Source organism: Ananas comosus, linkage group 11, assembly GCF_001540865.1.
Source record: "Ananas comosus cultivar F153 linkage group 11, ASM154086v1, whole genome shotgun sequence".
NCBI lineage: Eukaryota > Viridiplantae > Streptophyta > Magnoliopsida > Poales > Bromeliaceae > Ananas > Ananas comosus.
This window is the reverse complement of record NC_033631.1, coordinates 8297498-8311950: the sequence shown is the minus strand read 5'-3', so window position 1 is coordinate 8311950 and position 14453 is coordinate 8297498. Positions and strand designations below refer to the sequence as shown.

The following is a 14453-nucleotide window of genomic DNA, read 5'->3' as shown; positions in this document are numbered from 1 at the left end:
AAACTAAGCTGCTCTTGAAACAAAGTATTTTAATGAAACAGAGTATTTTAATTCAATTATTTGTTCCAAACAAAGAATTGTGTGGGGGTGGGAAATGCCACTTAATTAAATAATAATAATAAGCCTCTACTTTATTGGAAGGATGGGATTTATTTGGCCGGCATATTTCTTTTTCTTTAGATGTGATGCCCCTGATCACTTTCATCCTCTCACCAAATCTTCCACACTGCTTATGTAGAAAAGCCAAAAAGGTTAGAAAGTGGGGCCCACAAATGCAAGACTTTTGATAAGCTATATGTCTATAGAGAGAGAGAGAGAGAGAGAGAGAGAGAGAGAGAGAGAGAGTCATAGTTCAAATATTAGAATTTTGTTTTTATACTATCGATAATACCAAACGTTCAGTGCTATTAAATTTTCAGTCGTTAAATAAAAAGATGTGCGATTAGGATAATAGTGGTTCTCTAGAGTTGAGGGGGTGGTTGGTTGAATAGTATAATCTAACGGATGGAAATGATCAAAGGGTAGATCTAACGACAGAAAATTCAATAGTATCAAAAATTTTGTACTATCGATAGTATAATAGTCGAACTGCCAAACATTATTGCACTATAATAATGAAAATGAAGTATTACTTAGGCATCAAGGATGTGGCATATGTAAGTTATTTCTTACTACTATTTGAAATAATTTTAAATTTACTTTTCAACACCCAAAATGCCTCTCTCTAAAGCCTAATCCTTTTAATAAACCCTAAAAGGAAAAGGGATATTGGACAGCATTTTTTAAAATCAATAAGGATATTTTGGCCATTTAGAAGTAAATAAGTTAATTTTAAAATTTTGAAGGGTATATTGAATATTTTTCCAAAGTTCTTATTTGTACTAATGGGTAAGAGCCACTTTTAGAATCAAACAAGTTTATTATATATAGAGGGCATAAAGTAGGTTTTTGAATTAGTGATATGGTCTAGGCATCTCTCTGATAGTCCAAATTGTACATTGGATACATTCAATTGATTTATGTGAATGTGCTTTTTTATTGGAAAAACAAATATCGCCTCTATGGTTTCGCACTTTTTTACTTTAGTATATTGTAGTTTAAAGTGTATTATTTTCGTATCCTGTGATTTTATTTTTCTCTTTCTATTATCTCTCCACTAATTTTTTTTTTCGTTAAATTAGTGACAAAGATAAAACTAAAGGGTTTTAAAGTGCATAATCGATAAACTATAGGTGGGTATCTTGATTTAAGAAAAAGTTAACGGATGGGCTAACGAAAAGAGAAAAATAAAACCACAGAATACTAAATTGATACACTTTAAACCACAGAGTATTAAAATGAAAACGTGCGAAACCACATGAGTATTTAAAGTTTATCCTTTTTTATTAGATACAACTTGTGTAATATTTTGACTCTGTGTTTTGAAGTTTTGCATCCAAATCTAATGATCGACATTGCTGAAATTTTGAACATTTATGAGATAAAAGTAACGCGCAACATTGAAATCAAAATAACAGAAAATATGGGGGGACAATTGAGACAGGGTTATTAGTTAAACCTATTGTTATTGGACTTAGACATTTCATTTTCTTTGTGTCTTGCAACTATATTAGGTCTAGGACGAGGACAAAGAGTTATATCGCTTTTCCTTGTAGTAATCAGTTGGCCCAAAGAAGTTTCCTACATGTATATATTCGGCCTGTCTCAATAAGTTGGGCCTGGCTCACATGTTGGAGATGGCCAAACCAGTTACATAGTCACATAGAGAAGTAGGGCTGGCAATCCAGCTCGTTGTTCACGAGTCAGTTCATGTTTAGCTCAACTGAAATACTTTTAGAAGTATTCCAACTAAATTATATTCATATATGTGTATAGAGTTAGGCTTAAATTCTTTTAATAGTACCATGTTATTGGTGCTATTAAGTTTTAGGCCATTGGATGAAAGAATGTGCGGTTAGAATAATAATGATCCCTTAGGGTTGAGTGGCTGGTTGGTTGAATAGTATGATTTAACGGATAGAAATAATTAAAAAGTTAAATCCAAAGTAGAAAACTTAATAGCACAAAGTACTTGGTGCTATTAGAAGCAACCCAGCCGAACTCTCTCTTTATACATATAGAGAGAGAACTAGGCTAGAATGCTTCTAATAGCACCAAATCATTGATGCTATTAGGTTTTCGGTCGTTGGATGAAGGGATGTGAGGTTAAGATCTATCTATATATATAGATAACTGAGCTGGAATGCTTCTAAAAGCATTAAAAGATTTTAACTTTTATCCGTCTTTTTGATTATTAGGTCGAAAGTCAATAATGATAATCACTTGTGGAATCCACCATTATGTATGATCCAAAAATCACTAGGATTGATTCAATAGCTAAAAATGTTATAGCACGTGGTGCTTCCAAAAGCATCCTAGTCATGCTCTATCTAGCTCTATATATATATATTATATAAATTTTTACTATTTGAATTTTAGGGGTATATTTTGTGAATTTCAATTATTATGTTAAAATTACTGACCGTCCCTAGAGCAAGTGGTAAAAGGCTTGATGGTTGGTACCCGAGACCCAAGTTCAAATCTTAGTTGATAAACATTTCCAGCTAAGTTATTTCTCTATGAAATAAACGAAGTAGGTTGCGTGCTATCTATCTCTCAAAAAAAAAAAAAATTAGGTTAAGATTTTGATTTTTTAATTTTCTTCATACTTTTTATCTAATAGTAGAGATGACAATGTAACTTCTTGTTCATGAATCAGCTCATGTTCGACTTGTTAATAGACGATTTGAATACAAGTTGAATTTTTCAGCTCAATATTTTAATAAACTAGCTTATGTTCGGATTAAATAAGCCGAACACAAGGTGGCCACAACATGCTGACTCATTGACAATCCTAGAGAGAACATGTAGGGATATCAATAGTTGCTGATATCCAAAATTTTATCTAAACACTAATATGAACGAAGCGGATTTACTCAATGCTAAACATATATAGTTTTGCATACTAGTATAAAAAATAAAAACCCGACGTATTTAGAATTTGGGTATGAATTTTGTCTGCACTCGATCTGAATTTGAACCCAAATTGATTTTAAATTATGTAATATATATAAATTTTTGATGTTATTTAAATTTGTAATTTAAAAATCTAAAGAGAAATAATTATTTCGAATTTGAATTTTCAGGTTCAGAAAATTAGATAGTTAATTCAAAATGATCCATAAATTAAAGTTCAGTACGTTTTAACCCCACAAATACAAATCCGCGGATTAATTTTAATCCTATTTTTGGCCCTCACTTATTGTTCCATTTGGCACGGAAGCAGATTTTTGGTGAATTTTTTCGGATGTATCAGATCAAAGAAAGAAAGGGATTTTTCTCCCACCACTCCACTTACTCAATATCGAAACAGATTCAGGACATATTATATATATATTTTTAATATTTTTATTCCTACTTACCGCATTGTTCGAAGCGGATTGGAGCGGTAACTCTACCAACCCGAATCCATTTGCATCCCCAACTATGGCCGTGGGCGCCATCGGAGCCCGGGGCTCGATGTAACTCTCTTCCGATACTCCTCCCTAGGGGTGTAATGTGGGCCANCCGACAAGACCCACATTAGTCGGGCTAAAATAAGCTAGAAGCCGGCCCGGGCCCTTAAAATTTTATTTTTAATTTTTTTTTAAAAATATATTAAATTTAAAAAATAAGAATAATATATTATATTTAGTTAAATTGATATTTTGATTAAAAATTTTAAAATTTTATAAAAATAATTATAAAATATCTAAAATTTTCAATTTTTTTAAAAATATATATACATTATTATTATTATTATTATTATTATTATTATTATTTTTGAAAAAAAAAAATTGCTCTAAAGATCAATCGGGCCGTGCCATGCTGGGCCGCGGGCTATCCTCGGCCCGTCACGGCCAAGGCCCGATTGTGGCCGGGTCCTGCCAAACTATCGGGCCTAAAGAGTGAGGCCGACCACGACCCAAATATTTGGGCCGGGCCGGACCGGCACGGATCTGCAGCCCATTTTACATCCCTAGGACTCCTCCCTTTCCATAAACCCTACCACTATCCCCAGTCCCCTCCTCCGCGATCTTCTTCCTCCTTCTCCACGCCGACACCTGCGTCGTCTCCCCTCGAGATCCATCCATGGCGGAAGAGGAGCAGCAGCCGATCCCAGCCGCCGATTCCTCCGCCTCCCCTTCCCTCGACGTCGGATCCCTCTCCCTCGATCCCCCTCTTCCTCCTCCCTCTTCCGCTCCGTCGTCCTCCTCCGCCCCTGGGTACCGCATTCCTAACCCTAATCCTAACCCTAACCCTAACCCTAACCCTAACCCTAAAACGGTAAAAACCCTAGAATCGTGTTCTCCAGGTTAAGCTTGCAGGAGAGATTCGCGCTGGTGCGGAGCGTGGGAGAGGAGTGCATCCAAGAGGACGAGCTTTTGAATCTGCTGGCGAAGAAGCCGAATCCGGTGTGCTACGACGGCTTCGAGCCCTCCGGAAGGATGCACATCGCTCAGGTTCTCAACCCCGTTTCTTCTTTCTTTCTCTGTCTCTGTCGTTGATCCTACTTTGTCTAGAAAACAGATGGATGTATGGCACAATTAATTCCTAAAACCCTCTTTGGATGCATGATCTGGGTATCTTTTTCCAATGTACAGTTCAAATGTCCTCAAATATGATAGAATTAAGAGCATTCAACAAATTCAATTCAATAAAATCACTTTTTTTAAACTTACAATATAAATTCATTTCGATTCTCAACACGGTAGTCCACCGATAGGGGATACTAGATTTATGTGTGTCAGATAAAACATAAAAGCCGAGTTTTAGTTTGCTAACTTGTGCATATGTTTTAGTATGGATTACAATGCGTATTTTTTACTTTTGATCAGGGTGTTATGAAGGCCTTAAATGTCAACAAGCTGACATCAGCTGGTTGCACGGTTAAAATATGGATAGCCGACTGGTTTGCACAGTTAAACAACAAAATGGGCGGCGATTTGAAGAAAATACGGAACATAGGTCGTTATCTCATTGAGATTTGGAGAGCTGTTGGTATGAACCTTGATAATGTTGTGTTCTTGTGGTCATCTGATGAAATAAATAGCCGAGCACATGAGTACTGGCCCCTTGTCATGGATATAGCCCGAAGAAACACACTGCCGCGGATAATAAGGTATTTCTGTATTTTTCATGCTTTACTATTAATTTTCGGTATCCAAGTTCTAGCCTTAACTAATACTAGTGCAGTAGTGCTAATTACTCTACTCCTTTTATTAATTGTGACTCACAATGCTTGCTGTTATTTGTGCAGGTGTAGCCAGATCATGGGTCGAAGTGAACAAGATGAATTGACTGCAGCGCAGATCTTTTATCCTTGCATGCAGTGTGCTGACATATTTTTCTTGAAGGTTCCTTTTCTTGGTTACATTTGGATAATTCATCTCAAGATAGCATGCAAAGTTTAATTAAACAAATAATACAAAACTGCTATTTGATTCTTATGTGGAGCATCCGATTTCTGTAAAACATGTTTGATGCTTTGATTTGTCTTTTATTAACACTTAAAACTTGTTTTCAATTTTCTAGGGAATGAACGGTGCATTGGAGTTTTGTATAGATGGTTCTATTATTTTTCCATTCTTCAGTATTCTAATTCGAGCATAGAGATAGATTTGATAAGAACAATAAATGAGTAACGGCAGAATTTTGTATCTATGATTTACTTATTTATTTATTTTTCAATCTGCATTGGCCTCTATAAGTTGCACCATTGATGGCATTCTGAGGTTCTTGCTTTAGTCTTTGCTGTGATTTGTTTTGTAACTCCCGAGTTTATATCTGAGATCATGTGATTTTTATTTGACACTTTCTTTTGCAGGCTGACATTTGCCAGTTAGGGATGGATCAGCGGAAGGTTAATGTGTTAGCAAGAGAGTACTGTGATGATATTAAAAGGAAAAATAAGCCCATCATTTTGTCGCACCGTATCTTACTTGCGATCCTTTTTCTTTATATTAAGAATTTACTTCATTTTGCTTATGTTGCTATAGACTTTTAGAACCTTGACTGAACTTGAAAAATAGACATGTTACCTGGGTTACAGCAGGGACAAGAGAAAATGTCAAAAAGTGATCCATCTTCTTCCATCTACATGGAGGATGAGGAGGTAATGCTCTCTTTGCTTCAGAAAGGCTAATCTGTTACTCTGTTTTTTTCTTTGTAGAAAAATTATGGAAAGTTTTTAACATATGTGAAAGTGTTATCTTTTACATGTGCTATTCCTTCTGTCTAAGTTTTCCATTACTTAATGTAATCTTTTCTGGTCTCTCTAGTTGCCTGCACTAATCTTTGACTATTACTTATTGTAGGCTGATGTGAATGTGAAAATAAAGAAAGCTTACTGCCCTCCAAAGGTTGTAGAAGGAAATCCTTGTCTGGAATATATCAAATACATTGTCTTCCCATGGTTTGGTAGTTTTGAGGTGGTCAGACAAGAAGACAATGGTGGTAACAAGTAAGTGGTCTTGTGCCTTAGAAGACAAAATTATTGATAAACTCTCTATCTACATTGTGGTTGCGTTTTGCAATTTTACCTCAAGGAAAATGAAAATTATTATGTATTCTCCATCTCAGGAATATTGAAAAATATCTCCTTGTTAGAACTTCAATTCTAGATCTTATCCTAGTTGTGTTTGGTTAAAGTATAATGAGTACAGGGATAGTGGGGGTTGTTGCAATTCCAGCTCACGTCTTGGAATTGCTATTCTGGAGTCAAGGAACCTATAGGAACTTCTATCCTGTCAAATTCCGAGGATAGCTGAAAATTGGTTGTGTTTGGAAGGATTATAGCGATTTTCATCAATATCCCCAGCCTATCTCCTAACCAAACACTGTCTAAATACATTAATTGAGAGGGCGTTGAAGTGTTCTCTTGTTTGAAATCAATTATAAACAACATTTCAGTTGAACTACATTTGTTGTGCTGGAAATTTAGCTGCTACTACATCCTTCTATCTTAGGCTGAACTTGAATATGTCTTGACCAAATTTAAATTTGTAGCCTGTAAAAGTAGAATTCCACATGAGAGATTCTTTAGTACCTGTTTTGTGTATTCCATTATTATTTTAGTTCGGAGGATTCGTGTAGGTGCTAGAGACCAAAAAAGACTTCTGAGCCTTTAATTGCCGTTTGTAATAGGGAAAACTTCAAAACTCCCATGTGCTATAGTGCAATTGCTGTTTTCTACCATGTGTTTCAAAGTATAGCATTTTGCTGCCATGTGGTTTTATTTTAGTTTTTCGTAAGGACCTAACAAAGTGCTACATTTTATAAACTATAAGGTGGTGGAATATAGCATTTCACCTATCTGTGATCTACACTTTGCCACCGTGTGTTTGATAATGTATAGTGCTGTGCTTCCATTTTAACGGGCTTACGGATAACTAAATCAGAAATCATTAGGCACTAGGTGCTGTACTTTGAATCATAGGTTAGAAAAGTCCAAATAATAGAACCTCAGGAGGGCTTTCTGAAGTTTTCCCATCTTAATATTTAGTGCTTGGAGTTTTGATTTGCTGACTCTCGGTGCTATCGTCTCTCCAGAACATTCGCCAGCGTTGAAGAATTGATTGCAGATTATGAAAGTGGTGCATTGCATCCAGCTGATGTGAAGCCTGCCCTTGCAAAGGCTATAAATCAGATATTGCAGGTAAAATACTCTTTAACTGTCTTTGGTTCCTTTAATTTGTCAAAATCAGAATTGACATGGACAGAAAGGGTAATATAGGATGTTAGATAAATTTATTATTTCACTGACTGTTTAATTGCTGCATCTACTCTTCCGTTATTGGGAAATCCATGAACTTGCAAAAGCTATAAGCCATGCTTCTTGCATCTTCACTTTTGGAGCTTAAGGTTAATCTTATTTACATTTACATGTACCATGTCACTCCAACTGTCTCACTATCTTCCTGTACATCTTTTTCCTTCTTAGTTTTATATTTATAGTGTGTTTGGGTGGGCGAGTTTGCCTTGGCTGGCTTATAATGATATTGTCGGATGCTTTTCTGTTTCCACTTTACTTTCCCAGATATCACCTCATGTGAATTGGGTTATGCTTAGTCTATATTAAGCAAACATAGATATAATACTTGCCAGGTAATGCATAGAAAGCTAAGGTGGTAACCCAGATTTCACCTGTTTGTACTTGTTCTGAATCTCTGTTTTTGAATATGAATGTATCAAGGGTTTGATTATGCATAGAGTGATTCAAGGAATCATCTCAAGAAATAGTTATCTCGTTGAATTTATAGGATAACTAAAAGAGCATGCTGGTTGTTGAAATAAGCTGGGTACTGATTGTGCTTGTTGTAACGACCAAAGCAATCATATTTCTCTTGATGCTTTTTCTTTTTCTTTTTTATCTCCACAGAAATCCTTTTTAACTTGTCTAATATTTTAACCATAGAGAATATAGATATATGTGTATTTTTCGACTATAGGGTTTTATATAGTTGCTGCTCGTTGAGTGTCAACCCTTTAACAGACCAACATGAATGATTCATAAAGATGGCTTATTCTTATGATTACTAATTCTCTTTTTGGGGTTTTTAGTGCAATAGTCTTCTTTTAAAATTTTATTCTAAAAATAAACCTGATAAATTTTTATTTATAAATATAGTCCTATAAAAACGGTGGCGGTGAACCATTCACCGCTTTCTTTCTTTTTTCCACTTCTTTCTACATTTCTACGATGGTAAAAGCGGTGAATGGTTCATCGCTTTTATTCTTTTTCTACTCCTAAACAGGAGTTATGAATGCGGTGAATCATTCACTGCATTTAGAGGTCCATTTTTATAATTATTTTTTAAAAAAAATTATTTTTACAATTATAAAAATTGATAGGATTATTTATAAAAAAAATTCTCTCTTTTTTGCCCATACCTACGGAAACAATGTCTCGCCAGTATGTTATACCTAATCTAGTTACCTCCTCTTCACAGCCTGTGCGCGACCACTTCAAGAACAACAGCGAGGCAAGAGAACTACTAAAGACCGTGAAGGTACAACTCTACCTCTTCTAAGTGTTAATCAAACTGCACTCCTTTTCCCTGAGGAATATCTTTGATGTTCATGCCAAAGGTCCAAAACCTTGGCTCACCGCTTTGTGCGAAAGTTGTCATGAATCTGTGCATTCTAGTGCCAGCCACTGATCTGTGTCAAGTCCACGCATGGATTGAATCTCTCAAAAATTATGCGTTTTCGCACCCGTAGCTATTTTGGTTAGAGAACTGATATGCCAGGGATAGTTAAAAATGTACCCACTTAGACCACAATTCTTGATATTATCCCGAAAATTGTATTTGGTTGTTATTCTAAATGTAGTATATCTGCTCCCTGTGCGGTATAGGGAGCAGATATTCTGAGATATCTCTTATTCCCTTTCAATCAGGTGGTTGTCACGATAAAGGATCCGCCGAGGATAGCGGCAATGCCTTCTATAATTCTTGAATAGCTACATAGCAGAATTTTTTGCCGTCATCTTTGCTTTATTTCTGAACCAAACACTGCCAACTATTTGAATGTGATCGATCTCATATTTAACAATGTATATAGCGAGGAAACATCAATATTACTACTACTCTCGAGCACAGTATATGCGTGTTATCGAATTTCTGGTTTTATCTCGATCACGAGAGCCCTTGTATTTCTTTCATTTTTCAGGCCTACAGAGTTAGCAGGTGAACTTTGAAGTGGCGACGCAAGGTGCTTAAACATCATCTTATTATCTTATTTTTGGGGAAGAAGCAAATTTGAGGTCGATTTAATTTTCTCAGTGATATACATAACATATAATTGTTGGGGATTACCAAGTGAGAGAGCATTATCATGTCGACTACTACGTACTGGGACTCGGGGAAATTAGATGGTTTTTGTTCTTCAAATTATTGGCTGATGTTATATTCCCTGGGAGAACTGATAATTTAAAACCAGTTGTACCTTTCTTTAAAAAAAAAAAAAATTGCGCTGAAGTTATATAAGTTAGCATATTAGAATATCTTTAATAGAGTAGAGTTTTAGTATACGTTTTTGAGTACAAAGGTTATATATGTTAGCATTTCTAATGATAGAACATTTTGAGAAAATATCAATTTTTATGATTCTAAAAAATTATTTTTTGTGAAAATAAAGGATATAATTTTTTTTTTATTAACTTTATGACGAAGATTATTGATCTTAATTTAGATAATTGATTTTTATTTAGATAGTAAAAACTATTTTCAACAAAAATTGAATTCATAGGGGTTGTTTGAAAATGTTAAATAATTATTTAGTTTGTCGATTTTGAAATTTGTAAGTTCTGTTTGGTGTATGGTTTGTAATATTCTAGCAATTCTCCATATATTTTATTGAAAATATGTAAATCATTATTATTCATCTCATGATTGGTAGTTGTAAAAGGCGTCGGTAAAGTACTATGAATTAGGATGTATTTTCATTTATATGATGGAAATAGTTGCTGATCTATTATTAAGAATATGCAAGTTTCTAGTAATCTCTTAATTCTAATTGGGCACGATAAATTAGTAACAAGTTTGCTATTTCAAATATAAAAAAAATACAACATTTTTGAAATATTACAAATTTTGAACCCAACATCTCTTAGGATTACTCTTATTTTTATACTTGATGGGAATTGTTAGTAATCAATTAAAAAGAATATACCGGTTCTTAACAACCTTCCTACTTAAGTGGCTTGAAAAGTTAGTAATAAATTTGCAAGTCCAAATATGAAATATACAACATGTACAAAATATTAGAAATCTTGAGGATCACCTAAGATTCAAAAAAAGAAGTGAAAAGAAAAAAATAAAAGAAACTTTTTTCTTCTATTATAGGGAATAAGGAAAGAAAAGAAACAAAATAAATTTCTTTTCCTTTTCCTTTTCCCAATTTTTGGATTGAAAGGAACATTTTTTTAAGAGAAAATAGGTTTTTTTTCCTAATATTTTTCTTTTTTTTGTTCCATCCAAAAGGAATAAAAAAAAACAAACTAGTTTCATGTTTATGATGTGGATCATGGATACACATAAAATATCATCACAAATATTTAAATCACAAATATTTAAATAAAAAAATAATATTTTGATGCTGGCTGAAAAATAAGGGAAGAATGGAGAGAAGGAGAAAGAGGAAGAAAAAAAGAGAAGTCATACATGTTAGAATAAGACCTTGGTCACACATATCTAAATAAAATTTTATTAATGAAAGCCTCTCTTTACAATTATATTTTGGCCTTATTTGTAATAAGAATAAGAAAATATTAATTCTAATCCTATTCAAAACCAAAAATTTTAGAAAATTTTCTAGTATAAATATATCTAATATTAATTTGAAACTTCTAATTCCAAAAATCTAAAAAAAGAGTTCTAAAATTAATTAACAAAAATAATAATCCAAATGTTTTTTAAAAAAGATTTTAATATCATAGGTGATTTTTTCACTGAATTATTCGCTTCCATTTCATAGAATCTCATCATCGAGATGAATAAGATCGACAATAAAAAATTTAGTAAATAAATTTTGGCATAATATAATAATGTAGTCCAATTCTGACATATCAAATAATCTTCATTAATGATTTATCAGTTGTAGTGATTTGAAAAATACAATCAGCACCTCGAAATTTGAATACATAGAATTTTTTGTTGAAATGTAAAATAAGGGATTAACAAATTTATCCCGCTAGCAGATGAGGATAATGCATTGTTATATAAAAGTCAATTTGTGGTTAAAGAAATTCTTTTGAAAATATTGATGGCGGTGGGATCAATAATCTTTGGAACAATAGCATGTTGAATACTTATAATTATTAAAGATATACCTATTTCTCTGTAGAACTAAAAAATCATTTTTTTTCTTATGCTACAGTCGGCCAAACATGATATCACATTCTCCATATCAATCACGGCAAATATAATTTTATTTTTATAATTTTATCTTTATATTCATCTTTCATCATGAGAATATTAGATTTAATAGATTTCAATTTCATGATAGTTTCATCATAAAAAAATAAAATACGGATAGAAAATAGCAGTGTGAAGTAAGACTTAATTTCTTCTCAAAATATTTTTAAAATAAGATCATTACAAAACCATTGATCAATTTGCACTCGACGTGGAACCCTGTCAAATCTCATTGAAGTCCAAAAAAAAGATAGACTTTTGCTTTGATAGAGAGCCTTTCGGCTATAAGGAATGAGTTTTTGGTTCTAATAGAGGATCTTTCGATGTTGATGGATGATTTTTTGGTTCTAATAGAGGATTTTCGGTGTTGACGGATAATCTTTTGGCTCTAATGGAGGATATTTCGGTTTTAATACTAAATTGATAAAGTTGAAAAATACTATAACAATATCATAGCCGTAGTTATTGTAGCATAGGAGAAGAATAAAAAGAAGGAGAAAAATGAAGGAGAAGAATAAAAAGAAGGAGAAAGAGAAAGAAGAAATGGATATCAAATAATCTTCATTAATGATTTCTCAGTTACAGTCAGCACCTTGAAATTTGAAATTTGAATACATAGAATTTTTTGTTGAAACGTAAAATAAGGGATTAGCAAATTTATCCCGTTGTAAGAAGGAATTGGCAAATTTGTCACATTGTATCGAAAGATCATGTGCTAGCAGAAGAGGATAATGCATTGTTGTATGAAACTTGATTTGTGGTTAAAGAAATTCCTTCGAAAATGTTGATGGCCGTGGGATCAATAATCTTTGGAACAATAGCATGTTGAATACTTGTAATTATTAAAGATATATCTATTTCTTTGTAGAATTAGAAAATTATTTATTTTCTTATGCTACAGTCGGCCAAACATAATATCACATTCTCCATATAAATCACGATAAATATAATTTTATTTTTTTAATTTGTTCTTTATATTCATCTTTCATCATGTCGTTTGGTCTTGAGTTCTATCTAACGCTATTACATTAGATAAAATGGAGTTGAGAAAAAAGCGTATAGGGATATGCTTCTGCGTTCTCTGGTGGGACCGCAGAAAATATTTCGTAACCTATTCATCGCGATATGCGGAACGCAATATTACGTACGGAAACAAATAGGGTATTTTCCCATCGTTGTTTCTCACCGCACGTAACGCAATCTCCCCGCAATCCCAAACGAAGGCTTAATATATTTCAATTTCATGATAGTTTCATCATAAAAAAATAAAATACGAAAGAAAATAATAGTGAAGTAAGACTTAATTTCTTCTCAAAATTTTTTTGAAATAAGATCATTACAAAGCCATTGATCAATTTGCACTCGACGTGAAACCCTGTCAAATCTCATTGAAGTCCAAAAAAATAAAGAAAAAAAAAAAAGTAAAAGGAATAGGATCCAAAATTAAAAAAAGGTAAAAGAATGATTTTTCATATATTCCAAGATAGACTTTTGCTTTGATAGAGAACCTCTCGGCTATAACTGTTGAAAAAATTCTTTCTGATATTTTATTATAATATTCTTTAAAAACAACTCGAAAGATTGATTACAGTTTTAGAAAAATTCCGAAACAAAATTAAACAAAAATATTGTAAAGGTAAGGAATAGAAAAGGCCCGTGGATCGAGGTGTGCAGAGCACTGTACTAGAAACGAAATTGCCCCTCCACGTGCGAGGCTTCCCAGCAATTACTTCTAGTGATACAACGACCACGTTTCACCCTGTCGGCACGCTTCCAAGGTGGCGCAAGATGAACCCAACAAGCTTCAGATCCGGCAAAAGAAAACTCGGCGAAAATTGGCGGAAACGATTAATGGCGAGAAAGCAAGAAAAGACGATTTTTCAACTCGTGCAACCTCGCCCAATATTTATAACCAAGGCGAGAATCTTGCTTCAACGCATGAAATCCGTGTAGAACAAGATAAGCCTAAGATTATACGGATAAAGATTAGCGATACAACGACCACGTTCCACCCTGTCGGCACGCTTCCAAGGTGGCGCAAGATGAACCCAACAAGCTTCAGATCCAGCAAAAGAAAACTCGGCGAAAATTGACGGAAACAATTAATGGCGAGAAAGCAAGAAAAGACGATTTTTCAACTCGTGCAACCTCGCCCAATATTTATAACCAAGGCGAGAATCTTGCTTCAACGCATGAAATCCGTGTAGAACAAGATAAGCCTAAGATTATACGGATAAAGATTAGGATTAGGATAAAGATAAAGATAAGAATTAAAATAAAGATAAAACCGAAAATATAAAAATAAAATAAAATAAACCGGGTGTAAGGACCGCATGCGCTGCCGCCGGCCCGGCCTGGCTCGGCTCGGCTCGGCTCGTGCTGTGCGTGTATTTAAACGAGAGCATTACTCTCATTTTTTTTTCGAGCAACTAGCTTGATAACAAAAGATTATATAAA

General features: G+C 33.8%; 1 protein-coding gene across 1 annotated transcript; it reads left to right on the top strand.

Annotated features, from left to right (window-relative positions):
• LOC109717689 (tyrosine--tRNA ligase 1, cytoplasmic-like) lies at nt 4094-10067 on the top strand. Its single transcript, XM_020243561.1, has 10 exons — nt 4094-4304; nt 4394-4541; nt 4917-5200; nt 5339-5435; nt 5906-6011; nt 6111-6193; nt 6396-6541; nt 7630-7735; nt 9030-9089; nt 9751-10067. The coding sequence occupies exons 1-10, from the start codon at nt 4171-4173 to the stop codon at nt 9769-9771; spliced, it is 1185 nt and encodes a 394-aa protein (XP_020099150.1). The 5' UTR covers nt 4094-4170; the 3' UTR covers nt 9772-10067.

What these genes read in the sequence shown, in the direction of transcription:
- LOC109717689 (XM_020243561.1), top strand. Translation starts at nt 4,171, where the DNA reads ATGGCGGAAGAGGAGCAGCAGCCGATCCCAGCCGCCGATTCCTCCGCC. An exon ending in TCGTCCTCCTCCGCCCCTGG is followed by an intron (nt 4,305 to 4,393) that starts GTACCGCATTCC and finishes CGTGTTCTCCAG; the next exon opens with GTTAAGCTTGCAGGAGAGAT. An exon ending in GAAGACAATGGTGGTAACAA is followed by an intron (nt 6,542 to 7,629) that starts GTAAGTGGTCTT and finishes TCGTCTCTCCAG; the next exon opens with AACATTCGCCAGCGTTGAAG.